The 18,654-nt window shown below is 45.6% G+C and overlaps 7 protein-coding genes across 8 annotated transcripts; 5 read left to right on the forward strand and 2 right to left on the reverse strand.

The window, feature by feature from the left end:
- Window positions 1–586: 586 nt before the first annotated feature.
- Window positions 587–1,810, forward strand: DFL_008445 (uncharacterized protein; the record flags this gene model as incomplete). Its single annotated transcript, XM_067638181.1, has 5 exons — window positions 587–683; window positions 741–785; window positions 845–1,015; window positions 1,092–1,332; window positions 1,393–1,810. 5 exons carry the CDS (start codon window positions 587–589, stop codon window positions 1,808–1,810), a joined length of 972 nt encoding a protein of 323 aa, XP_067486094.1.
- A 1,962-nt stretch (window positions 1,811–3,772) lies between these two features.
- Window positions 3,773–4,699, reverse strand: DFL_008446 (uncharacterized protein; the record flags this gene model as incomplete). The annotated part of the gene is made up of 1 exon (XM_067638182.1): window positions 3,773–4,699. One exon carries the CDS (start codon window positions 4,697–4,699, stop codon window positions 3,773–3,775), a length of 927 nt encoding a protein of 308 aa, XP_067486095.1.
- A 1,303-nt stretch (window positions 4,700–6,002) lies between these two features.
- Window positions 6,003–8,546, forward strand: DFL_008447 (uncharacterized protein; the record flags this gene model as incomplete). The annotated part of the gene is made up of 4 exons (XM_067638183.1): window positions 6,003–6,126; window positions 6,191–7,458; window positions 7,526–8,045; window positions 8,110–8,546. The coding sequence occupies 4 exons, from the start codon at window positions 6,003–6,005 to the stop codon at window positions 8,544–8,546; spliced, it is 2,349 nt and encodes a 782-aa protein (XP_067486096.1).
- A 496-nt stretch (window positions 8,547–9,042) lies between these two features.
- DFL_008448 (uncharacterized protein) lies at window positions 9,043–10,356 on the forward strand (the record flags this gene model as incomplete). Of its 2 annotated transcripts, XM_067638184.1 has the most annotated exons (5): window positions 9,043–9,076; window positions 9,164–9,258; window positions 9,311–9,663; window positions 9,738–9,937; window positions 9,992–10,356. In XM_067638184.1, 5 exons carry the CDS (start codon window positions 9,043–9,045, stop codon window positions 10,354–10,356), a joined length of 1,047 nt encoding a protein of 348 aa, XP_067486097.1. The 2 variants fall into 2 exon arrangements, with proteins under 2 accessions (XP_067486097.1, XP_067486098.1); XM_067638185.1 differs by lacking the exon at window positions 9,043–9,076 and having other exon boundaries at window positions 9,242–9,258; window positions 9,328–9,663.
- Window positions 10,357–10,989: 633 nt separating this feature from the next.
- DFL_008449 (uncharacterized protein) lies at window positions 10,990–12,543 on the forward strand (the record flags this gene model as incomplete). The annotated part of the gene is made up of 3 exons (XM_067638186.1): window positions 10,990–12,072; window positions 12,130–12,339; window positions 12,409–12,543. 3 exons carry the CDS (start codon window positions 10,990–10,992, stop codon window positions 12,541–12,543), a joined length of 1,428 nt encoding a protein of 475 aa, XP_067486099.1.
- A 1,240-nt stretch (window positions 12,544–13,783) lies between these two features.
- Window positions 13,784–15,790, forward strand: DFL_008450 (uncharacterized protein; the record flags this gene model as incomplete). Its single annotated transcript, XM_067638188.1, has 7 exons — window positions 13,784–13,788; window positions 13,941–14,197; window positions 14,265–14,585; window positions 14,646–14,787; window positions 14,851–15,001; window positions 15,086–15,155; window positions 15,219–15,790. 7 exons carry the CDS (start codon window positions 13,784–13,786, stop codon window positions 15,788–15,790), a joined length of 1,518 nt encoding a protein of 505 aa, XP_067486100.1.
- A 1,189-nt stretch (window positions 15,791–16,979) lies between these two features.
- Window positions 16,980–18,222, reverse strand: DFL_008451 (uncharacterized protein; the record flags this gene model as incomplete). The annotated part of the gene is made up of 4 exons (XM_067638189.1): window positions 16,980–17,121; window positions 17,194–17,611; window positions 17,690–17,932; window positions 18,033–18,222. 4 exons carry the CDS (start codon window positions 18,220–18,222, stop codon window positions 16,980–16,982), a joined length of 993 nt encoding a protein of 330 aa, XP_067486101.1.
- Window positions 18,223–18,654: the final 432 nt, after the last annotated feature.

The raw sequence follows: 18,654 nt of genomic DNA on the forward strand, positions 1-18,654 counted from the left end.
AACCGGTCCGGTACGCGAAGGCGTACGTAGGGCAAGCCGCAAGTTCCATGGGACAAAGAGCTAGCCGAACCAAACTTCCAACAACACCCTTGGAGATGTCAAAACGCACAGATCATGTCCCTTCTTTGAAATTGATATATCCCGCAAAATTCTATTAAGCTGGTATCGGCAAAAGCTTAAAGATATCTTAGAATCTCTTAGGATAACCCTTGCCCTCCGCATCCGAATTGGGCGAATTGCCTCTTTTAGTGAGTGTTAGCATCGGATGTATGCTCCCGAGGGATGCAAGTAGAGTGAGGCATGCTGGGTTCAAGGGCAATGAGATAACCTTCAATTGTTCCTTGAAACTCCGTCTATACACCGTAATAGTATTACAATCCGGCAAACCTTCCTCAATATTCCTATGATTCTGGGGTTCTCCTAGCTTAAAACGCTCAAGGAACCATGGTTCGAGTTCTAGTTTTAGATAATTAAAAAGAGTATAATAGTGCACCTGTTCCCACCGTTCTCATTAATCTAAGCAAGACATTTGATATCGATTTCGTCTCTCTACTTTCTTTTGAGGTTCAACAAAAATTTTCTAGTTATGTATACTAAGGGATTTATCTCAGGAGCTGTCCTTATCGGCGCAGCGGCCGCCCAACAGACGGCTTGGGGACAATGTGGTGGTATTGGATGGACTGGTACAAAACATTTTCCAAATCGTTCCATGGGACCAAAAACTAATGGCCCCGATTAAGGTCCTACTACATGCGTAAGCGGATATACTTGTACCTATTCAAATGGTAAGGCGTCTAATCCCTTAGATCATGGGGCTCTATAACTAACTAGGTCCGAATATTAGATTGGTACTCCCAGTGCATACCGGGAACCGCGGTGACCACGGCAAGCACTACGACTACGACGACTAGAGCTGCAACCACTACAACCGCCGCATCGAATCCGACACCTACGTTATATCTCTGCGGTGACTCTACAATGGCCAGGAATGGCGCTAACGATGGTTCCACTGACGGTACGTTGGGTCTTCAAGACCTTTTAGATTTGAAAGAGGGACCAGTGGGATCTAATATTTTAATAATGATATATAGGCTGGGGTAACCAAGTTGCCAAATATTTCACCGGAATAACAGTAAACAACCAGGCTATCGGTGGACGTAGCGCAAGAAGCTATACCCGCGAAGGCCGCTTCAATACCGTCATTGGCCTTGTCAAAGCCGGTGACTTTGTGGTGATTGAGTTCGGCCACAATGACGGCGGTAGTTTGAGTACCGATAATGGAAGAACAGATTGCCCAGGAACAGGTTCAGAGACTTGTCAGGTCACTTATAAGTAGGACTTGCCCGCTAAACCACGATGTTATAAATTAGATGCTATACTAACAGTCCAAAGTGGTATCGCCGAAACCGTCCTCACTTTCTCTGCATACCTCGAAAACGCAGCGAACGCCCTTAAAGCCAAAGGCGCCATCGTTATCTTATCCTCTCAGACTCCTAATAACCCATGGGAAGGTGTTACAACATTCCCAAGTACCAGCAACCCAGTTCGATTTGTTCCATATACCGAAACTTCGGCATCAAGAACTGGTACCACATATGTCAACCACTGGCTGTACTCTATGGATCTCTACAAGAGGCTCGGCGCTGCAGCTACCAATGCTGTTTATCCTAACGATCATACGCATACTAGTCCTACTGGCGCTGATCATATGGCGAGGTCGTTCATTAAGGGATTGCAATGTTCTTCGAATGCTTTGAAGAATAAGATCAATGCTAGCGCTGCTAGTGTTGTTACTGGAAGTTGTTTGTAAATATATAGGGTTGAAATTATCTTTGTGAATACAATTGAAGTTAGAGATACTTACGTGTTGCCGTTTTTACAAAATCATTGAACATCTGTTGGAATCTATGGTTTCTTATATTGCTTAGAGCTTGTCTGTCTTTTGTCGAAGGACTGCCTTCGGTCACTCTTTATATACATTTCCATAGAGCAAATATTTTACAGAGTTTTCGCTGCAGAGATTTCTTCACCAGACGAGCTCTGGTTTCTTGTGAAACTTCAAGGTGAGCTTCAAGGTCACGTGTGAGACGTTCGGTCAGCCACTGCCTATGGCGTTGACCTTGGATTCTGACAACATCCGCCATTTCATTAGCAGGCACGTCATTTACAAAAATCTGGTTCAAAGCCAATGTAGACCCATTACACACCCGAAAGCATCTAGCAATGTGCAGAAGATCCTCATCCGGCAGCTCATTATATATATCACTATGATAAATCTGCAAATACTCCAAATTCCCCGTCAACTTCGTAATAGCATCGTAATCCTCCAATCTCATCCTCCTATCCACAAGCTGTAATTGCTTAACCTTCGATATGTGCCCTCTATATGGCTCAAACGGAATACAAAGTGGATGATGGATTTTATCTTTCCTCCTATTAATCGTGGCGTGGCTTTCGATCTCCAGGGAGTTAAGATTAGGAAGGAGCAATAGCAGAGCTATATATTTCGCCGACTAACTACTGAGCTCCAATATAACGAACTGGTAGTCGGTATATTTATTTTCTAGGTGTGTAATTTGTCTTAGATTTGGACGATAATTTCTTGGCGTACCTATTAGCATGAAACCATAGAGCGCCTTCCTCCTTAGCCTCTAGTGATATATGTTTTGCAAGGAACTTTCTGTCGTTATAGAAATCTTCAGGGCTGTTATCAGAATCGTAAATATATTCTTTATTTTTGATTTCATCTTTGATATAAACTTTTTGTCATTTGGTCCCGGTCTAAGGCTTCTTCGGATCTGGTCAGCTCCTTCTTCGCTGGCGAACTATATACGAGCAATTAGTAAAGCTTCCACGGATCCAAGGTCTAGATCTTTCAAACGAGTGGTGAAGAATAAAATGAATGGAAGGAGAGTTTTTGAATTGACTCTTTCGAGCATGGCATCAAATGTTGCAGAGGATATATATGATCCCAGCTCTTCGCGGTAAAACTCGATTCGCGTTCGGTCTTCTTTTGTCTATTTCTATCACTTAGTGAATGTTTTCGGTTTATCTGCTCGGCGACGGGACTAACAGATGCTGAATTCCTAGATTTGAGTTGCGAAAGAGATGTCGTGTAGAAGGTTACTGCTTAGTTTCTAGAGACTTCTGCTCACACCATTGATCTCGATCTAAAAGTAGCGAAGCGGAACATCCTGACCGAGAACTCTCTATTTCCTGCAGACCTGTCGAATGTGGATGATATCTGCGTTGGCATTTCTGGATGGATAGGTCCAAGTCTCACCAACACGGTGGAAGATGTTTAGAAGAAGTTCGGAAGGGAGACTGGTAATTGGTGCCATTATGTATGTTTGATTTGTGGCTATGGCGATAGATAAATGCAAGGAAAACACAATTAGGATACTCTTGTCATAAGACTCGGACTGGCGGATCCGGAGTACTTCTAGTACGGTTCCCTTTGTCGAAGGGAAGGAATCGTGACAATTTATACAACAACTTCCAACAAACTAGAGCGTTGAATCACAGACCCAATTTAGTTAGCTTTAGACTTGGAAGGTCGCCCTCGACGAACTGTCCGCGAATTCTGACTAAAACTACGCCCTCGGTTACGACTTGGGGCTTGCTTTATTACTAAATATATACAAAAGCTTGCATGCAGGTGCAGATGCCAATTGATAAATGAGTGGAGAGAACACCCTCGCGAAGTTAATTCTGACAATAACATTAAAGACTCATTCGCACCATGAAACTCGAGTGCTTCAACTGTTTAAGCTTAAGCACTGAGCCAAGTCCCAGCCTTATTATTCTCCAACCATTCAGAAACAGGTGTAAGCTCAACGCCATACTTTTCAGCATTTCCGATCTCTGGATTGAATCCCATCTTGGAGATAATCTCGCAGGTAATATGGAATGGATTTGTCATCAATGCTTCCTTCAGATCCTCCTCAGGCCATTGATAAAGTGTGATAGGTTTTCCGCTTGCCTTGGACAGTTTGTCGACCACTTCTTGAGCAGTCAACGCTTCGGCACCGAAATTGATTTCTTTGGTGTGCAGACCCTCTGGGTTATTCACAGCGGCTGCTGCAAATTTCCCGGCGTCTGATCCATCAGCGTACCATTGTGGAATGCTATGGTTGAATGTTGATTTGAATTGGTGCTTCGTAGGAAGGTCTGGGTAGATGAAGGCGACTGTTTCAGGAAGGACATGGTTCTGAATGAATGATGGCGGGCGGATGATAGTCCAATATTGGACTCCAGAGTCCCGGGCGAGTTGATCGAGTTCAAGTTTGCGATTGAAATAGAGCTTAACCCGGTTGGTCGGTTCAAGAGAGTCATAGATGGTCTTGAACCCTTCTTCGGTGCCTGGATATGCCAAACTGCCGTAGATGAGCTGCTTGACACCCGCAGCTTTGACGGCAGCAATGATGTTCTTGGTTTGTCTGAGGTCACTGTCGCCACCTTGAAGGTCCGGGAAGGTGGTGAAGAAGACGGAATCGATCCCAACTGAGAGAGCTCGATCAAGGGATTCTTGGTCGTCGAAGTCACCTTTGAATACAGTGACTCCGTTGGATTTAAGGACCTCGGCCTTAGCAGAAGTAGGGTCGCGGGACAGGGCGTACAGCTGGTGCGGGCCATCTTTGAGAGCCTTCACCATACCACCGCCCATTTTGCCAGTAGCTCCGAGGATGAGAACCTTCATTTTGAATGATTGGTTTCTATTTGTGGTTGATTTGATATAAGAGAGTGTAGTGGATTTATAGATCTAGATACTGCTGTTTGCTGATGATTATTCTATTTCCGATCCATCACGACGGCGGAAACAGCAGATTTTATAGATCTGTCTGATCTCGCAAACAGACTCAAGATCCAACGGAATACCCATCGTGATACCAGGGGATGCGGCTTTCGGACGCAATTTTGATCATAAGGTGGTATTTGAAAATTTGTTGGAAGTCATCAACGGTCATCATATTGCGGGCCGAGAATGATGCATCCATGTCTACCTACGTAAGCGAGTTTGGTTCATTCACTTTGAGCGTTTATATTTTTATTGAAGCCTTACCTAATGCTACGACCACGAAAGGCTGTACAATGGAGCCTGTGGTTTTCTAGGCGTAGTTTAATTGTTTGAGAGCTACCACTACTTATGATTGAGAGATTCGGATGAGTGATATTCCGGCCAAAAAATTTCAAATGGATGTTAACATGTTCGAATTCGCTTGCAAGTACGGCTTGTCCACGCAAGCCCTCGACCTCGATGTTGTATCCTTTCCGAACAACGCGTAAATGCCCAGAGTCCAAGAATGCGCGATGGGAAGTGAATATACTTAAGTATGAAGTTAGAGATAACGTTAGATCTCATTAGATGCTCGTTCGCGGAACCAAAGACGAAGCCGAAGGGTCTGCTTGGACCCTCGTTTGATTGCGAGCCCCTTCGTCTAACAGTGTTGGGCAGACTCGGACATGACATGCCGGGCGAATACCAAATGCAATGTGGGTAGTTGGATATTCGTATCTGAGCCATTGAAACGACAGGGGATAGCGATTCGGAGTGTTAGCGCTCGGGATATGCTTGCAGGGAACCAATGAATGAGAGCGGGGTAGCTGCACGTAACAGCACAAATTTTGCTATCTACTGAAACTGAACGAAAAACTCTTTCATGATCATATGAACGAGGCATGGACGAAAGCCAGTAGCATTCAATTCTACTGGGATTCGTAATCTAGAATGCCCAAGGCAGGCCAAGTAAGATAGATTGAAGATGCAGCGTCTTGGAACAGACCTGTTCAGGGTTGATGTGGGGAACTTCGGCTGGCGAGCCAGTCGGTTTAGGGCCGTGCCGGCAGCCGCATGCTGCACAACGTCTTGGAGGGAGCTGAGCTCACACAACATCCCCCACCCGATTCACTTTCCATCCCAGACTCCTTCCTTCCAAGCCTTCATCACGATATCACTACATGCATCACAATTCACGAATTTGAGAGATTCCCAGTTACCAAAAATGTTCTCCCTGTCGCCAAACGTCGGCCTCTTGGCGTTGGTCATTCTCCTTGCCTACACTCGTCCCACTCTTGCCTTCGGTGCCGGTAACATCGCTGAAATCAGCAAAGCTGAGGGTGCTAGGTGTAAGTACCGATCTTTCCAACTTTAAGGTGCAAGTACGAGCATCTACTGATGGTGTTCTTGCAGGGCGTCATGGCGATATCGAAGATGTTCTCCTTACCATCCTTATGGCCCGAGGTGTGGGCGGGAAGAAGTTCAACAAACTAAACGTGTCTCGTGTCTACTTCGGCAACTGGCTTAGGGATTATTCTCAAGCCATCGACGTTGGAACTGTCAAGTCGGTCTCTGCTGAAGCTATCCGTCTTCTCCTCTCCGTTCTCGGATTTATGACATTCGGCTACGGTTCTCGAGAGTTCGAAGTGACGGCTGAACGTCTTGGATGCTACCGTCCTGAAGACCACATTGACAACCCCAAGAACTACGCCGATAATGTTGATGCCCGTCAATATGACAGAAGGCTCCGTGGTCCAATTGATGAGGAGGTCGAGCTGGCTATCGACCCTGAGACCGGAATGAAGAATTACATTGCCAACGAAGGAGCTGGAATCATGACCTCTGCTAAACACGTCCGAGCACTATTTTCCAGATGCATTGAGCTCGGTCGTAGAAGCTGTGGTGACGATTCCGACCTTCATGAAGCCCTTCGATTGCTCGGAACTGGTCTCCATTGTCTCGAGGACTACCTAGCCCATAGCAACTATACTGAGCTGGTTCTCATTGAGTTGGGCGAAAGAGATGTTTTCCCGCACGTTGGCCGCGATACCAGGATTTCTATTCCAGGCGCTCGCCGTCAAGTTTACCCAATCGTTACCGGCACCTTTGGTGGCGTTGATTTCCTTCACTCTGTCACCGGTGAGGTTTCAGACAAGCTTACCCAGAACGAAATTGAAGAGCTCGAGGGAGCTCTCGAGCATGCTGAGGCCAACAGCGAAGACAGCGTCCTCCAAGACGTCTTCAACATGATCCCCAATGGTGGCGATAAGAAGAACAAGATGAATGAAATCCAAGAAAACGCTCACAACAGCCAAATGGAGAATGCTTCCATTTCACCCCGCGACCCCGAAGAGTTTACACAGTACGCCCAGAACGTTTTCAGACAGATCATGCCTGCTATTGAATTTCATGACAATCTCATGAAAGACCTCAGCAAGTTTGTCGAGAGCATCCCTCTTCTTGGTAAGATTTTGGAGAGGTTTGAGCAAAGGATGTCGATGTGGGTCTTTACCATCATCGCACCTTTCGTCGTCCCGATCATTAGACAGGTCAAGAACGAGTTACACTCTGGCTCGAATGAAATTATCGAGAGCAGCAAGAGGGAACAACACATCGTCTTTGAGGACGACTACTCTACAGATCCTACCCATTCTATGTTGTCCAAGGATCACTTTTCTAACGTAAGTGTTTTGTCTACGCGCTACAGTCTGACCCAACCCATCCATTATTGACGCAATATCACGACAGGTTCTCAACGGCATTTCCGGCAAGACTGCTCAAGCAGTCGTCGCCTGGGTTGTTCCTCAGATCATGGAGGCATGGGACGACGATAGCATTGATGTCGACCGTCTCATGACTCGCATCGTCAACGGTGTTCTCCATCATCCCGCCCAACGTGATCAGGGCGAAGATGGCGCCGAAGAAGGTCGCCGCGTTATGTTCAGCTCCATCGAGGAATGGTGGAATAGCATGCCCGATGATGTGAAGGAAGAACATCGCCGATGGCTCTCTCGTGAAGGCGTTGAAAATGGAGAAAATCACCAAGGCGCACTTGACACCGGTCACGGATGCGCAGGGCCATTGAGCATGCACAACAACTTCGCCAAGGGTGGTTCTCTCGAGGATCGTATCGCCGGAAAAGTTGCTGACGCTCTCGTGGATAACCTCACCGGTGGGATATCGAGGTATGTTAAGCAACAAATAGGTGTAGATATCCCTGAGACTGGTGGTAGCGGTGATGGAGGTTATTCTGGTGGCGGTGGCTTCGGTGGATTTTTTAATTCCTTCCTTGGAAGCGTTTCTTCAGGAAACCAGGAATCGTCATCCTACAGCCGTCAAGAGGAGTCATATGAAAGTCGCAATGATGAATCAGAATCTTATAGCAGATACGAACGTCATGAAGTCCGTAGCGAGGACCACGGCGGTTATGAGCAGCGCACTGAGCGTTATGAAAGTCGAGAGGAAGGTTACGGAGTTGGATATGGTCGTCGCCACGATGACGAAGAACAAGAAGAGGATCAGGGATATCATCGTCGCCATGATTATCAGGAGGAAGGGTACTCAGGATATAGCCGTCGTCGCAATGATTATGAGGAGGAAGATGACTCAGGATATAACCGTCGTCGCCGTGGCGACGAAGAGGAAGAAGAGCAAGAAGAAGATAGTTACCGAAGGCACCGTCGGGGCGAAGATGAGGGTGGGTGGGGCTTTTAAACGAACACGCCAGAATGCGGCCGTTGTGCACCCGAAGCAAGACTTTCCGGACTAGTTGCGTTAACTAGTTGCAGAAATTTGTCACACGAGATAAGTATACGGAATGATGGGGGGGGGGGTTTTTTCCTATTTCTTTCTTCTCAACTAGCAAGTTCAATAAAACGTACAAGAGAATACAAGGACAAAGTCATCCCACTGTCATGAAATCGCGCACTTACGTGTTGCATTTTTCGCGTTGTAGACGAGAGATTTATTGATAAGGTGGGATGTGGAGGAGGGGATTGATTACGATAAATGCGGAGAGATCAGGGAGGTCGGAGCCTTTTTGGCAAATATAAAAGCGGGGCAGTTCCGACTTGGTCTGTGCTATGGAGATTTGAAATCCCATGAACCTGACGTCCAGAAACTTGACTTCCAGAAACTTGACTTAAGCACGAAATCACATCCCTCCCGGCGTACCAGTGTATATTCGGTACAGCAGCGATTCTTTTAAGACAAACAAAACACGATAGTGACGATCGAATCTTAACAACTATTTAACAGCATACAAAATGCCATTCGAAGCTAGAGATGATGACCCAGACGGTATGCGTATATGCCATAGTGTTGTTGACTCGTCGACCGATCTCTGTATCTGCCATTGGGGGAGCTGATCTAGAGCAATATATCTAGCAATTGGTAACCACTACCACGACGACGGTCTCTTATGGCAAACCAACTATGCCGCCGTAGAAGTTTTCGACTATCCCCATGCGACAATGCATATGGTATACCCACCATGGAACCGTGTTCCTCACTATTGAATACTAACCCTTCAAGAAAATATTTTGCCAAAGCTACTGGGGCGAACTCCACGACCTAACCTTCTCCTACAAACGCGGCAGCACCAAGGAACCCGAAGAGGAAAACGCCTGGAAAACCAAATTCCGCCAATCCCTCGCCCGACCTGGTACCGACGAAGCCGCAATGATGCATACCCCTCTCGCGGCGGTCGTACGATATGACACCGGTAACCCGACTACGCATTTATTTTATATTAGCACGGCATTTAAAATCAGGGAGGTGATTTGGAGGAATGGAAGTCAGACGAATGATTGTTTGGGGATTACGGTTTGTCCTACGAGTAGTCTTGCGGTTACGAAGTGGGGCGCGGGGAGTCAGACACATTTTAGGTATTGATATTGTGCTACCTTCTTTAAGCGTCCTGTTGCTATTTCTGTGTATGCTGACTTCCAGGGATGTATAGGTTATACTACCAATCCAGAGCTGGCACAATCGAAGAACACTGTCTTGATTGTAATGCTGGCACCTGGGCTAAAGGCGCAACTCTGAGCGGTCCTGTATCCGCTTACGACGATGATTCTCCACTCCGCGGTACATCTCTGTCATTTATCAATCTATCTCAAGATAAATCCGAACTCCGTGGATTCTTCCAAACAGCCAAAGGTTCTATCCGTGAGTTCGCATACAAGGGTACAAAATGGTTAATAAACAAAATAGGCCTCGAAGCAGCACCGTTTAGAACCCCACTAGCAGCTATCACAGTAGAAAAGAACAAAAAGGCGGCGTTATATTACATCGACGCCTATAATAGAGTGAATGAAGTGGTATGGAAAGGCGATTGGGAAGGTTCGGAGAGGGTAGACGGTGATAGTGTGGCGCCTGGTGCTAGGCTTGCGGTGGCGTCGTTGAAGTATATCGGCCATGATAAGATTCATATGTTTTCTTCTGGGTTGGTGAACGTGATTACACAGAGGGTTTGGACAAGGGAGAAAGGGACGTGGGGGATAAGTCGACTATTGTGGATTTTGAGGCGCCGACGCAGGTGGAGGTTGAAACGGGGTTTAACCCGGTGGTGCATTTGACGAGGCCTACGAGGGATGGGAGGGGGGTTTGAAGTCGAATTTAATTGAATATTATTAGAATGGGACTGTTTTTATGTGTGCTTCTAGGATATCCTTGCACGGTGGTCCATGGTCTTGTGCTGGAGTTGCACATTGGCATTGTTATTTTTTTGGTTTAAATCTGCACGGAATCGATTGTTACTAATGATTGCATCGAGCGACAAATTGAATTGATATCATGCATATTGGATTCTGTACGCAAACCTCTGACATTTGTCTGCAGCTGCAGCCTAAACCCAGCCAAGCAATTTGAAGCTCAAGCTCCTAGTTCTGACGAATCGCATTCACGATCTCGATCTCGTCAATCGACAGACTAAACCATTTTGCGTTAGACTTCACAACCAAGCATTTTTTAGACTCCGGCATGAAGCTTCTTCACGAAAGAGAAAGGTAATTGGGCGCGTGGGGATATCGGTCTCCCCACGGCACCTTGGCATCGGGGCAGTGCAATGTGCTTCCAACCCCGTCGGTAAACTTGGCAGCTGATGTCAAGGTTTGGATATATATCCCTCTCGTAGGAGATTTTTGTGAAACCCCAAAGTTCTCTCTCCAATCTTCGGCTTCAATTGATCAATTACAATTGACCCATAAACCATGACGTCAAATCACCAAAACAGCGTTGGTTCACACATTGGGGAATCAGAACCTCTGCTCCCTACAGCCTCTCGTCGATCAGCGATTGAAATCAACCCAGAAGGCGAAAGCGGCCGTAGCGGGTTCCATCCGGTCCATTTCTTCAAAGTCCTTTGGCGAAGTTCGAATAAAGTCTCTAGCGCCGTGAATTGGCTTTGGCCCCTCGTGCCAATTGCGATTCTGGTTCGCTATGTGTTCTCTGCAACGCCGCTCGCGGTGTTTACTACAACATATGTCGCTATGATCCCTGTTGCTAATTTACTAGGGTTTGCAGGACAGGAGTTTGCTAGGAAGTTACCAAAGGTTTCGGGGATTTTGATAGAAACGACGTTTGGGTCTATTGTTGAGATTATTTTGTTTTTGACGCTGCTTGCAAAACATGAGGTTGAGAAGGGGCATGCGGGGGATGCAAATATGATCCCTGTTATTCAGGCCGCTATTCTTGGTTCTATAATCACTAACCTACTGCTTTGTTTGGGAATGTGTTTCTTCGTTGGCGGTATCAAGATGCAAGTTCAGACTTTCCATTCCGCGGTCAGCGAGGTTGGAAGTGGTCTTCTCTTAGTAGCTGGGTTCGGCCTTCTCATCCCCAGTGCATTTTACTCCGCTCTTAAAGGGTCGGCGGTACCGGATCTGGACTCCTTCAAGGAACCAAAATATACCAGCGGCAGACTCCAACATGATGTTCTCAAAATTAGTCAAGCAACTTCAATCCTCCTTATTATCGCATTTACTATCTACATTTGGTTTAACGCTAGAACCCACCACAGCATCTTCGACGAAGTCATTGAAGGCGACGAGCATAGAGACCTCGATCGCCATGACGATGCGGAAAAACCGAAGTTTACGTTTACAGAGTGTATACTTGCTTTGACGGTATCTATTGCATTGGTTACACTTTTTGCAATTATTCTGGTGGAGAATATCGAGGATGTAGTTGAGGCTGGGATTCCAGATCAGTTTTTGGGTTTGATATTGCTGCCGTTGGTTGAGAAGGCGGCTGAACATTTGACGGCTGTGGATGAAGCTTGGGATGGGCAAATGGTATGTATATTCGAGACATTAATCGTTTGAGGAATTATGCTAATCATTTTTATTTAGAATCTTGCCATATTCCACTGCCTTGCGCCATCGATTCAAACTGCATTGTTTAATGCACCGTTGGTCGTCATTGTCGGCTGGATTATCAACAAACCTGTCGACCTGAACTTCGAAATATTCATGATCGCCCTGCTGGTTCTGTCGATTCTGGTGACAGGAAACTTCTTGAGGGATAATGAATGCAATTACTTGGAGGGGGCTCTGTTAGTGGTACGTTTATCTGACCTTTCCGTGTCTAGTTTTGGTATAAATATCAATTGATCCTGACGAAATGCATAGATCATATATCTCATTATGGCGGTGGCAGCTTGGTATTATCCAAACCCGGATGTTGTATCCTCTAATGGGAATGAACTTCTGAGGGTTTTCGAGGCCATGAAGGATGCTGGGTTGATGAACAGGGTTGAATTGTAGCCTATTGTCGGTAACCTGTATTGTTTGAGCCGTAAGTGTAAGATGTTGTGGCGATCTTGCGTCGATACTTTTTGAGTCCGGATTTTGTGAGTTGCTCGATGAGCTATCGTGCAGTGTGGTTTTGAGCTTGTTTTCATTGTATTATCACATGTCAATCTTGTATTCGCTCGAGGAATGTATTGATATTTATAGGTGGTGAAAGGTAGTATTAGTTGTGATCAATCGGTATTTCAGAAATTATGTCGCAGAGCTCGAGAGATTATCCATAAAGAAGTTCTAAAATACTTTATACCTGGTACATGACCGGAAGCATTCAGCCTTAGGCTGACGTATTCAAAGCCGAGTTTGTAGCCGCTGTGGCGCCGGACTAGTGCAGAACCGGGTGATACAGAGGCTGGGGTCCCTGTCTGTGCTGCCAGGCCATGGCTTGGCCTGGAGATTGGCTGTGTGACCAACACATTCCCTTGACAGCCCAACCCAACCCAACTCAACGGGGCCAAAACCACGACCTGCTAGATGGAGCAGCGGAGGGCTGCAATGGGAAGCTGCTACTCCCTCAGTACATTATCTATCATGATACTAAAATATTAAAATGTAATGTTTATCTGCACTTTTGGTCTCTAATCCTCAAGCTATAGCATAAATCGCCGTGAATGATACTGCTTATAGCATTTCGGGTGCGCGGTTTGTGTTGGACCCAGTTGTCGCTCGGAACTTCCCTTGTTGAATGATGGCGTCGTCAGAATACAGAATTACCCTGAGCAGCAGCACACGCAGCAAGGGGATACGTACAGCTGAACGAATGAACAACATCACGATCTTTGCCATTAATCTAAGAATACCCCGACAACCAGCCAATCACTATCTTCATGGACTTGCAGGGACCTCGTCACTGTTTTTTTTTTCCCAACCTTCTTCATCCCCGGCATGTATGACCTGGCAATTGTTATCCATCATAAAGAGCGATCGTCCGCCGCTAGTGATAAAGGGGAAGGTACCCATTTTTTCACGATACCATCTAACGTCAACCCGGCCTGCCCAGAATGCTTGATCCTGTTCAAGCTTTCTGATTCCCTACTCTTTTTGTCTATTTTCAGGCACCGAAGATGTCGATAGCTCATACTTGACATTTCCCGGATACGACGGATAAGGCGTTACCTTCCCGAACGGGCCCGTCCGTCGCGCACGATACTACCTAGCGCTCTTCACGTTCTGCTCGACGTATAAATATACGAGCGCAATGAGGTATATACCCCTTTATAACTGCATGCTCGAGCGCGAGTAGCCTTTGTTTCTATTTCATTGATTTTATTCTATTTTATTCTGTAATTATAGGCGGTTTTGGGGCTAATTGCAATTTTGTGTGCATTGCATATTGCCATTTTATTGTTATTTAGGTCAGAGGTTCCTCATACATCGCCTGCAAAGGTGACTCGGTTCGTCATTATGAAGGTCGCCTTTTTCACACTCCTTGGCTTTCTTTTCGCTACAGCGGCTCTGGCCTCTACGAGCTGGAACAAATCCCCGCAAGCTATTAAAAAGCTCTACGATGGATTGAGAGCAGAGGAGGCCAATCGGAATGAGGAACGGTATAATCCTCTGAAAGACCGAATCCTTCGCAAGAAGTCAAAGTATTGCAATAAAAAGACGAAAGGTATTGTTGCTTCTCTTCCTCTGCATTCCCTAGTTGTCTAAAAGTTCGTAATTTCAAAAACCTAAAGACTTCTGGGTCAATGGCACTCGCGGCGCAATCCCTGACGTCAACTTCGACATTCCGGAGTCTTACGCCGGCCTTCTCCCGATCTCCGCCTCCAAAAACGAGTCTAGAAAGCTTTGGTTTTGGTTCTTCCCAACCACTGGTGGTCCGGAGACGAAAGATGATTTGGTGGTTTGGCTCAACGGTGGCCCAGGATGCAGTTCTCTCGAAGGATTGTTACAGGAAAACGGCCCGTTTACATGGCAATACGGAACCTATCTACCGGTGCCGAACCAGTATACTTGGGTCAATTTGACGAATATGGCCTGGGTTGAGCAGCCTGTTGGTATGTTCGACTTTCGAATCTCGATATGATAAGATTTATGGCGTTAACAAAAGGGTTTAGGTACCGGTTTCACACAGGGAGAACCTAATATCAGAAACCAAGAAGAGCTAGCAGCGCAGTTTCTCGGCTTTTTGAAAAACTTTGTGGACAAATTTGGCCTCCATGGGAAGCGTATCTGGATTACTGGAGAGTCTTATGCCGGGTAAGCTTCTTTACTCTCGCCCTATCTTCTATAATTCAAGGCGGGTTTCTAATATGAGAGTAGAAAATACATTCCCTACATCGCCGACGCAATGTTAAACCGCACCGACACGAGATACTTCAACTTCAAAGGGTCTATGCTATACGACCCAAGTATTGATGAAGACCTTTATTTGGAAGAAGTTCCCGTCGTTCCATTCCTCGTACGCAACAATGTAATTTTCAACTTTCCGGACGAAGAAGTTGCCCAGCTCCAAAAAGCAGCTGATTCCTGCGGATTCACAGCTATTTATGAACAGGGCCTGACTTTCCCACCAACAGGACCGATCAATACTACTTTGATCCCAGGTAGATGTCAACTTTGGAATCGTGCGTGCAAGCAATTCTTATTCTTTCTTTTAGCGTCGAAAAAGCGCTAACTGTACAATGTAGAGGTCTTTAACCGTGCCGTAAGGATCAACCCTTGCTTTAACATCTACCATATCATGACAACCTGTCCAAACCTCTGGGACGTCCTTGGTTTCCCAGGATCATTCGGCTACCTCCCCGAAGGCGCCAAAATCTACTTCAACCGCCCCGAAGTCCAGAAAGCTATCAATGCTCCCCGTGTCGAATGGGAAGAATGTAGTTCACGAGACGTATTCGTCGGAGGTGATAGATCACCTTTCCCAGTTCCCGGCGGCGTCCTTTCCCGCGTTGTCGAAAAAAGCGTAAGAACCGTTGTTGCGCACGGATTGTTGGATTTTATATTAATAGCCGATGGGACCTTGATTTCTTTGAATAATATGGTTTGGAACGGTAAAAGAGGGTTTTCGAAGAAGCCGAGTAGGAAGTTTGTGGTGCCTTATGATGGGCAAGGAGAATTGGGAATTTGGCATGAAGAGAGGGGATTGACGTATATTGAGATCAAGTTGGCGGGACATATGGTGCCACAGTATCAGCCTGCGGCGGGGTATAGACACTTAGAGTATCTTTTGGGACGAATTAAGGATTTGTCGAAGTAAAAAAGGGACTCCCTTGTTGTTTATTAGATACTTGGGACTAGGTTATGGCCCGAGTGGGTATGCTGCCTAGAGTATACGTATTTGTATTTTCTTTTCTTGATTGGGGGTTTTGGGTCGGCATTGTATGACTATAGTGGTGTGTGGTGTATTGGCTTTTTGATACCTAGTTTGGATTAACCACCCGGAATGGAAAAAGTATCATTGATTGTCATTATATTACAGACTTTAAGATCATTGGGATACAACGGGATCACCGGCATTATTCGTATACGTATATACGTACGTCTATCTGCAGTATTCGTCATTGATCACCTTATCTATCGTAAACCTGGGGCCTCCTACTTTTGCTGACGTCTGGGAACGAGATTGGGCTGGGAGCCTGCAGATACCCCCTGACAAAAATCGTCTTAAAATCATGGCGGCGACCTAGTTTTGAGACTAGGTAGCGACATGATTCGTCTAAGAATTATAAAATTTTATGATGACGGGTTTGCGATTGGGGCTCGGTTATCGTATAGGTTAACCCATGAGGAGACGCTCATTCTTTAGAATACAATAATATCGAAGAAAAAAACAGTTAGCGAAAATGGAATCAACAGAAATAAATGGGAGGGATTGAGGTAATTATTCATTCCATTTTTCTAGGCAGTGTACACGATAGGAATGTAACAGAATTTGCGATAAAACAGACACCACGCATTACGCTTTATATAAATTTCTAGGATACGAAGAGCTGTACAAAATATAAACAAAAGGAAAATCAAGGAAATGGGGCTCAGAATAACAAAGGGAACCAAGGAAATCTACAAAAGGAAAGAGGGGCTTTGGGTTAAGTGCTCTTCACTTTCAGCTCAGAGCTAGCAAAGAGAATAGAAGGGAGTTTGGGGTGTAGAGCTATAGATAATCAAGCTATAGAATCGAGATTTCATAAATCCGACCCTATGCGAGTTCTCTATATGAACTAGTATCATCCACTGCCGCATGACGCTGAGGAACCAGGTACGAAGATCTATAGCTAAAAACAACCGGACAAAGAATCCGGGACGGAAGTATTAACAAATGAACCCGACAACAAGCAAAACCGACATTGCAATAATAATAAAAAAACACGAAGTTGTTTTTTGTGCCATCAATCGTGAGATATAGGGTTTTTCGGTATATATAGATGTAGTATCTCGAGGACAGGGCATTATCTACGAGAGCCGCCGTAGGGCTTTTGCTCTGCAAAGCTTCTGCTGGATAGAGCAGACTCGATATCGCCGCTGGAAGTCATAGCTTCTCTCTCTTGGGGTCGGTCTCTGGAGGTGCCAGGAAAAATGTTATGTTGGCTACTGCTCATAATCGCAACGAAGGGTAAAACAAAGCAAAGGGAAGAAAAAGGAAAGGGGGAAAGTTGTGCTTACCTCCTAGTCAATTCCAAATCGCCCAAGTCCTTTCTTCGCTTCCACTCATCGAAGAGGTCGCCATAAGGCTTGACAACCAAGTAAACAACGACAACAAAGAACATCAAAAGTGCGTCGAAGATGTAAAGGTAAGCTTCGTTCTTCATGAGAGGGCCGTCATGAGGCATGATATATTCGATAACCCTGAAGATGGATCGAACGAGGATAAGTCCGTTGGCGAAGTACATGGTGAGAAGGTATTTGCGGCCCTTGATCTTTTCATGAACATGGGATGGTGATTTGTTGAGACGATTGTGGAAGATGGTGGCGATGATGATGAACCCGCCGAAGAAGAAGATTTGGATGAAGAGACCGCCCATGATGATCTTTTGACCGCGGTCGGCACCTTCTGGATCACTTTTAGCCATCATACCACCTCCTGTTGTTATGAAGATATTGAGTTAGTATCGCTTCTTGTATCAAGTTAAAAGATCTTAAAATCCAGTAGTGAACGTACCTGCACTCTGTGCGAGGAAAGAAAGGACGTCGCCGGTAACAAAGAAAGTGGTAAGCCATCTAGCGCGAATGATAAGGAGGTTCTCGGCGTGCAAGGCAATTGCAAGACGACTAAGCGTCATATAGATCGATGCAGCAAAAAGAGCCGGGGCGAGCAGAATGAGAAGAGACTGCATGATGAACCAAGTAAGAGAGTAGAAATCATAGTGCGATCCGATACGTCCGACATAACCAACTGCTTGGACTGTCATTTGTTAAAAGATATACTAAGTTAGCTTTCGACTTGCGAAGAGTTGTAGATATCGATATGGATCCGTGGTTTTCCGACAGAGGTAGTAACATACAGATGACACCAATGATAAAGGGAATAAAGTACCATCCTTTGTACTTGAACAAACGGTAGATGTGAATGATGCCACAGACTGTGAAGAGGAGGACGAAAATTATGGCAGCTGGCAAGCTCGGCCAGTAGTAGTATGGAACCCAACCGCCATGGCCATTGCCAGGCGAAGTGTCGATAGCCGGTGCGCCCATCATGTGAATCTACGTTTATGCTTCGAAAAGTGGAGTCAATGTACGTAACCAAGCGGCTCAAAAATAACTTTTGAATTGACAGAAGCTAAACTAGTAGAAAGACCAAGGCGGTATAGGTGGAGAGTCTAATTTGTAATCGTTGGGATATAAATTTAAAATTGAATGACGACTTTTGAGGCTTTGATACTGATCAACGGATGAATGAAATATATCTATCGACGCGGCGAGTGCGAATGAAGTCCCAAAGTTACCAGCTAAAAATATTGGTAATGGGATAGCCTAGCAAGTAATATTTTGACGACGTAGATTTTGTTTGTAGGTTGGTAAATGTATTCAGGAGAACTCCAAGATCGATATCTGGCAAGGTACTTATAGAATCCGAGAATCGATAACGGTTGGTTGTCGACGAATATCCGAAATGGGAAATAGGTT

The sequence above is a fragment of the Arthrobotrys flagrans genome (assembly GCF_004000055.1).
Source record: "Arthrobotrys flagrans strain CBS H-5679 chromosome Unknown unitig_1, whole genome shotgun sequence".
In the NCBI taxonomy this organism is placed as follows: domain Eukaryota; kingdom Fungi; phylum Ascomycota; class Orbiliomycetes; order Orbiliales; family Orbiliaceae; genus Arthrobotrys; species Arthrobotrys flagrans.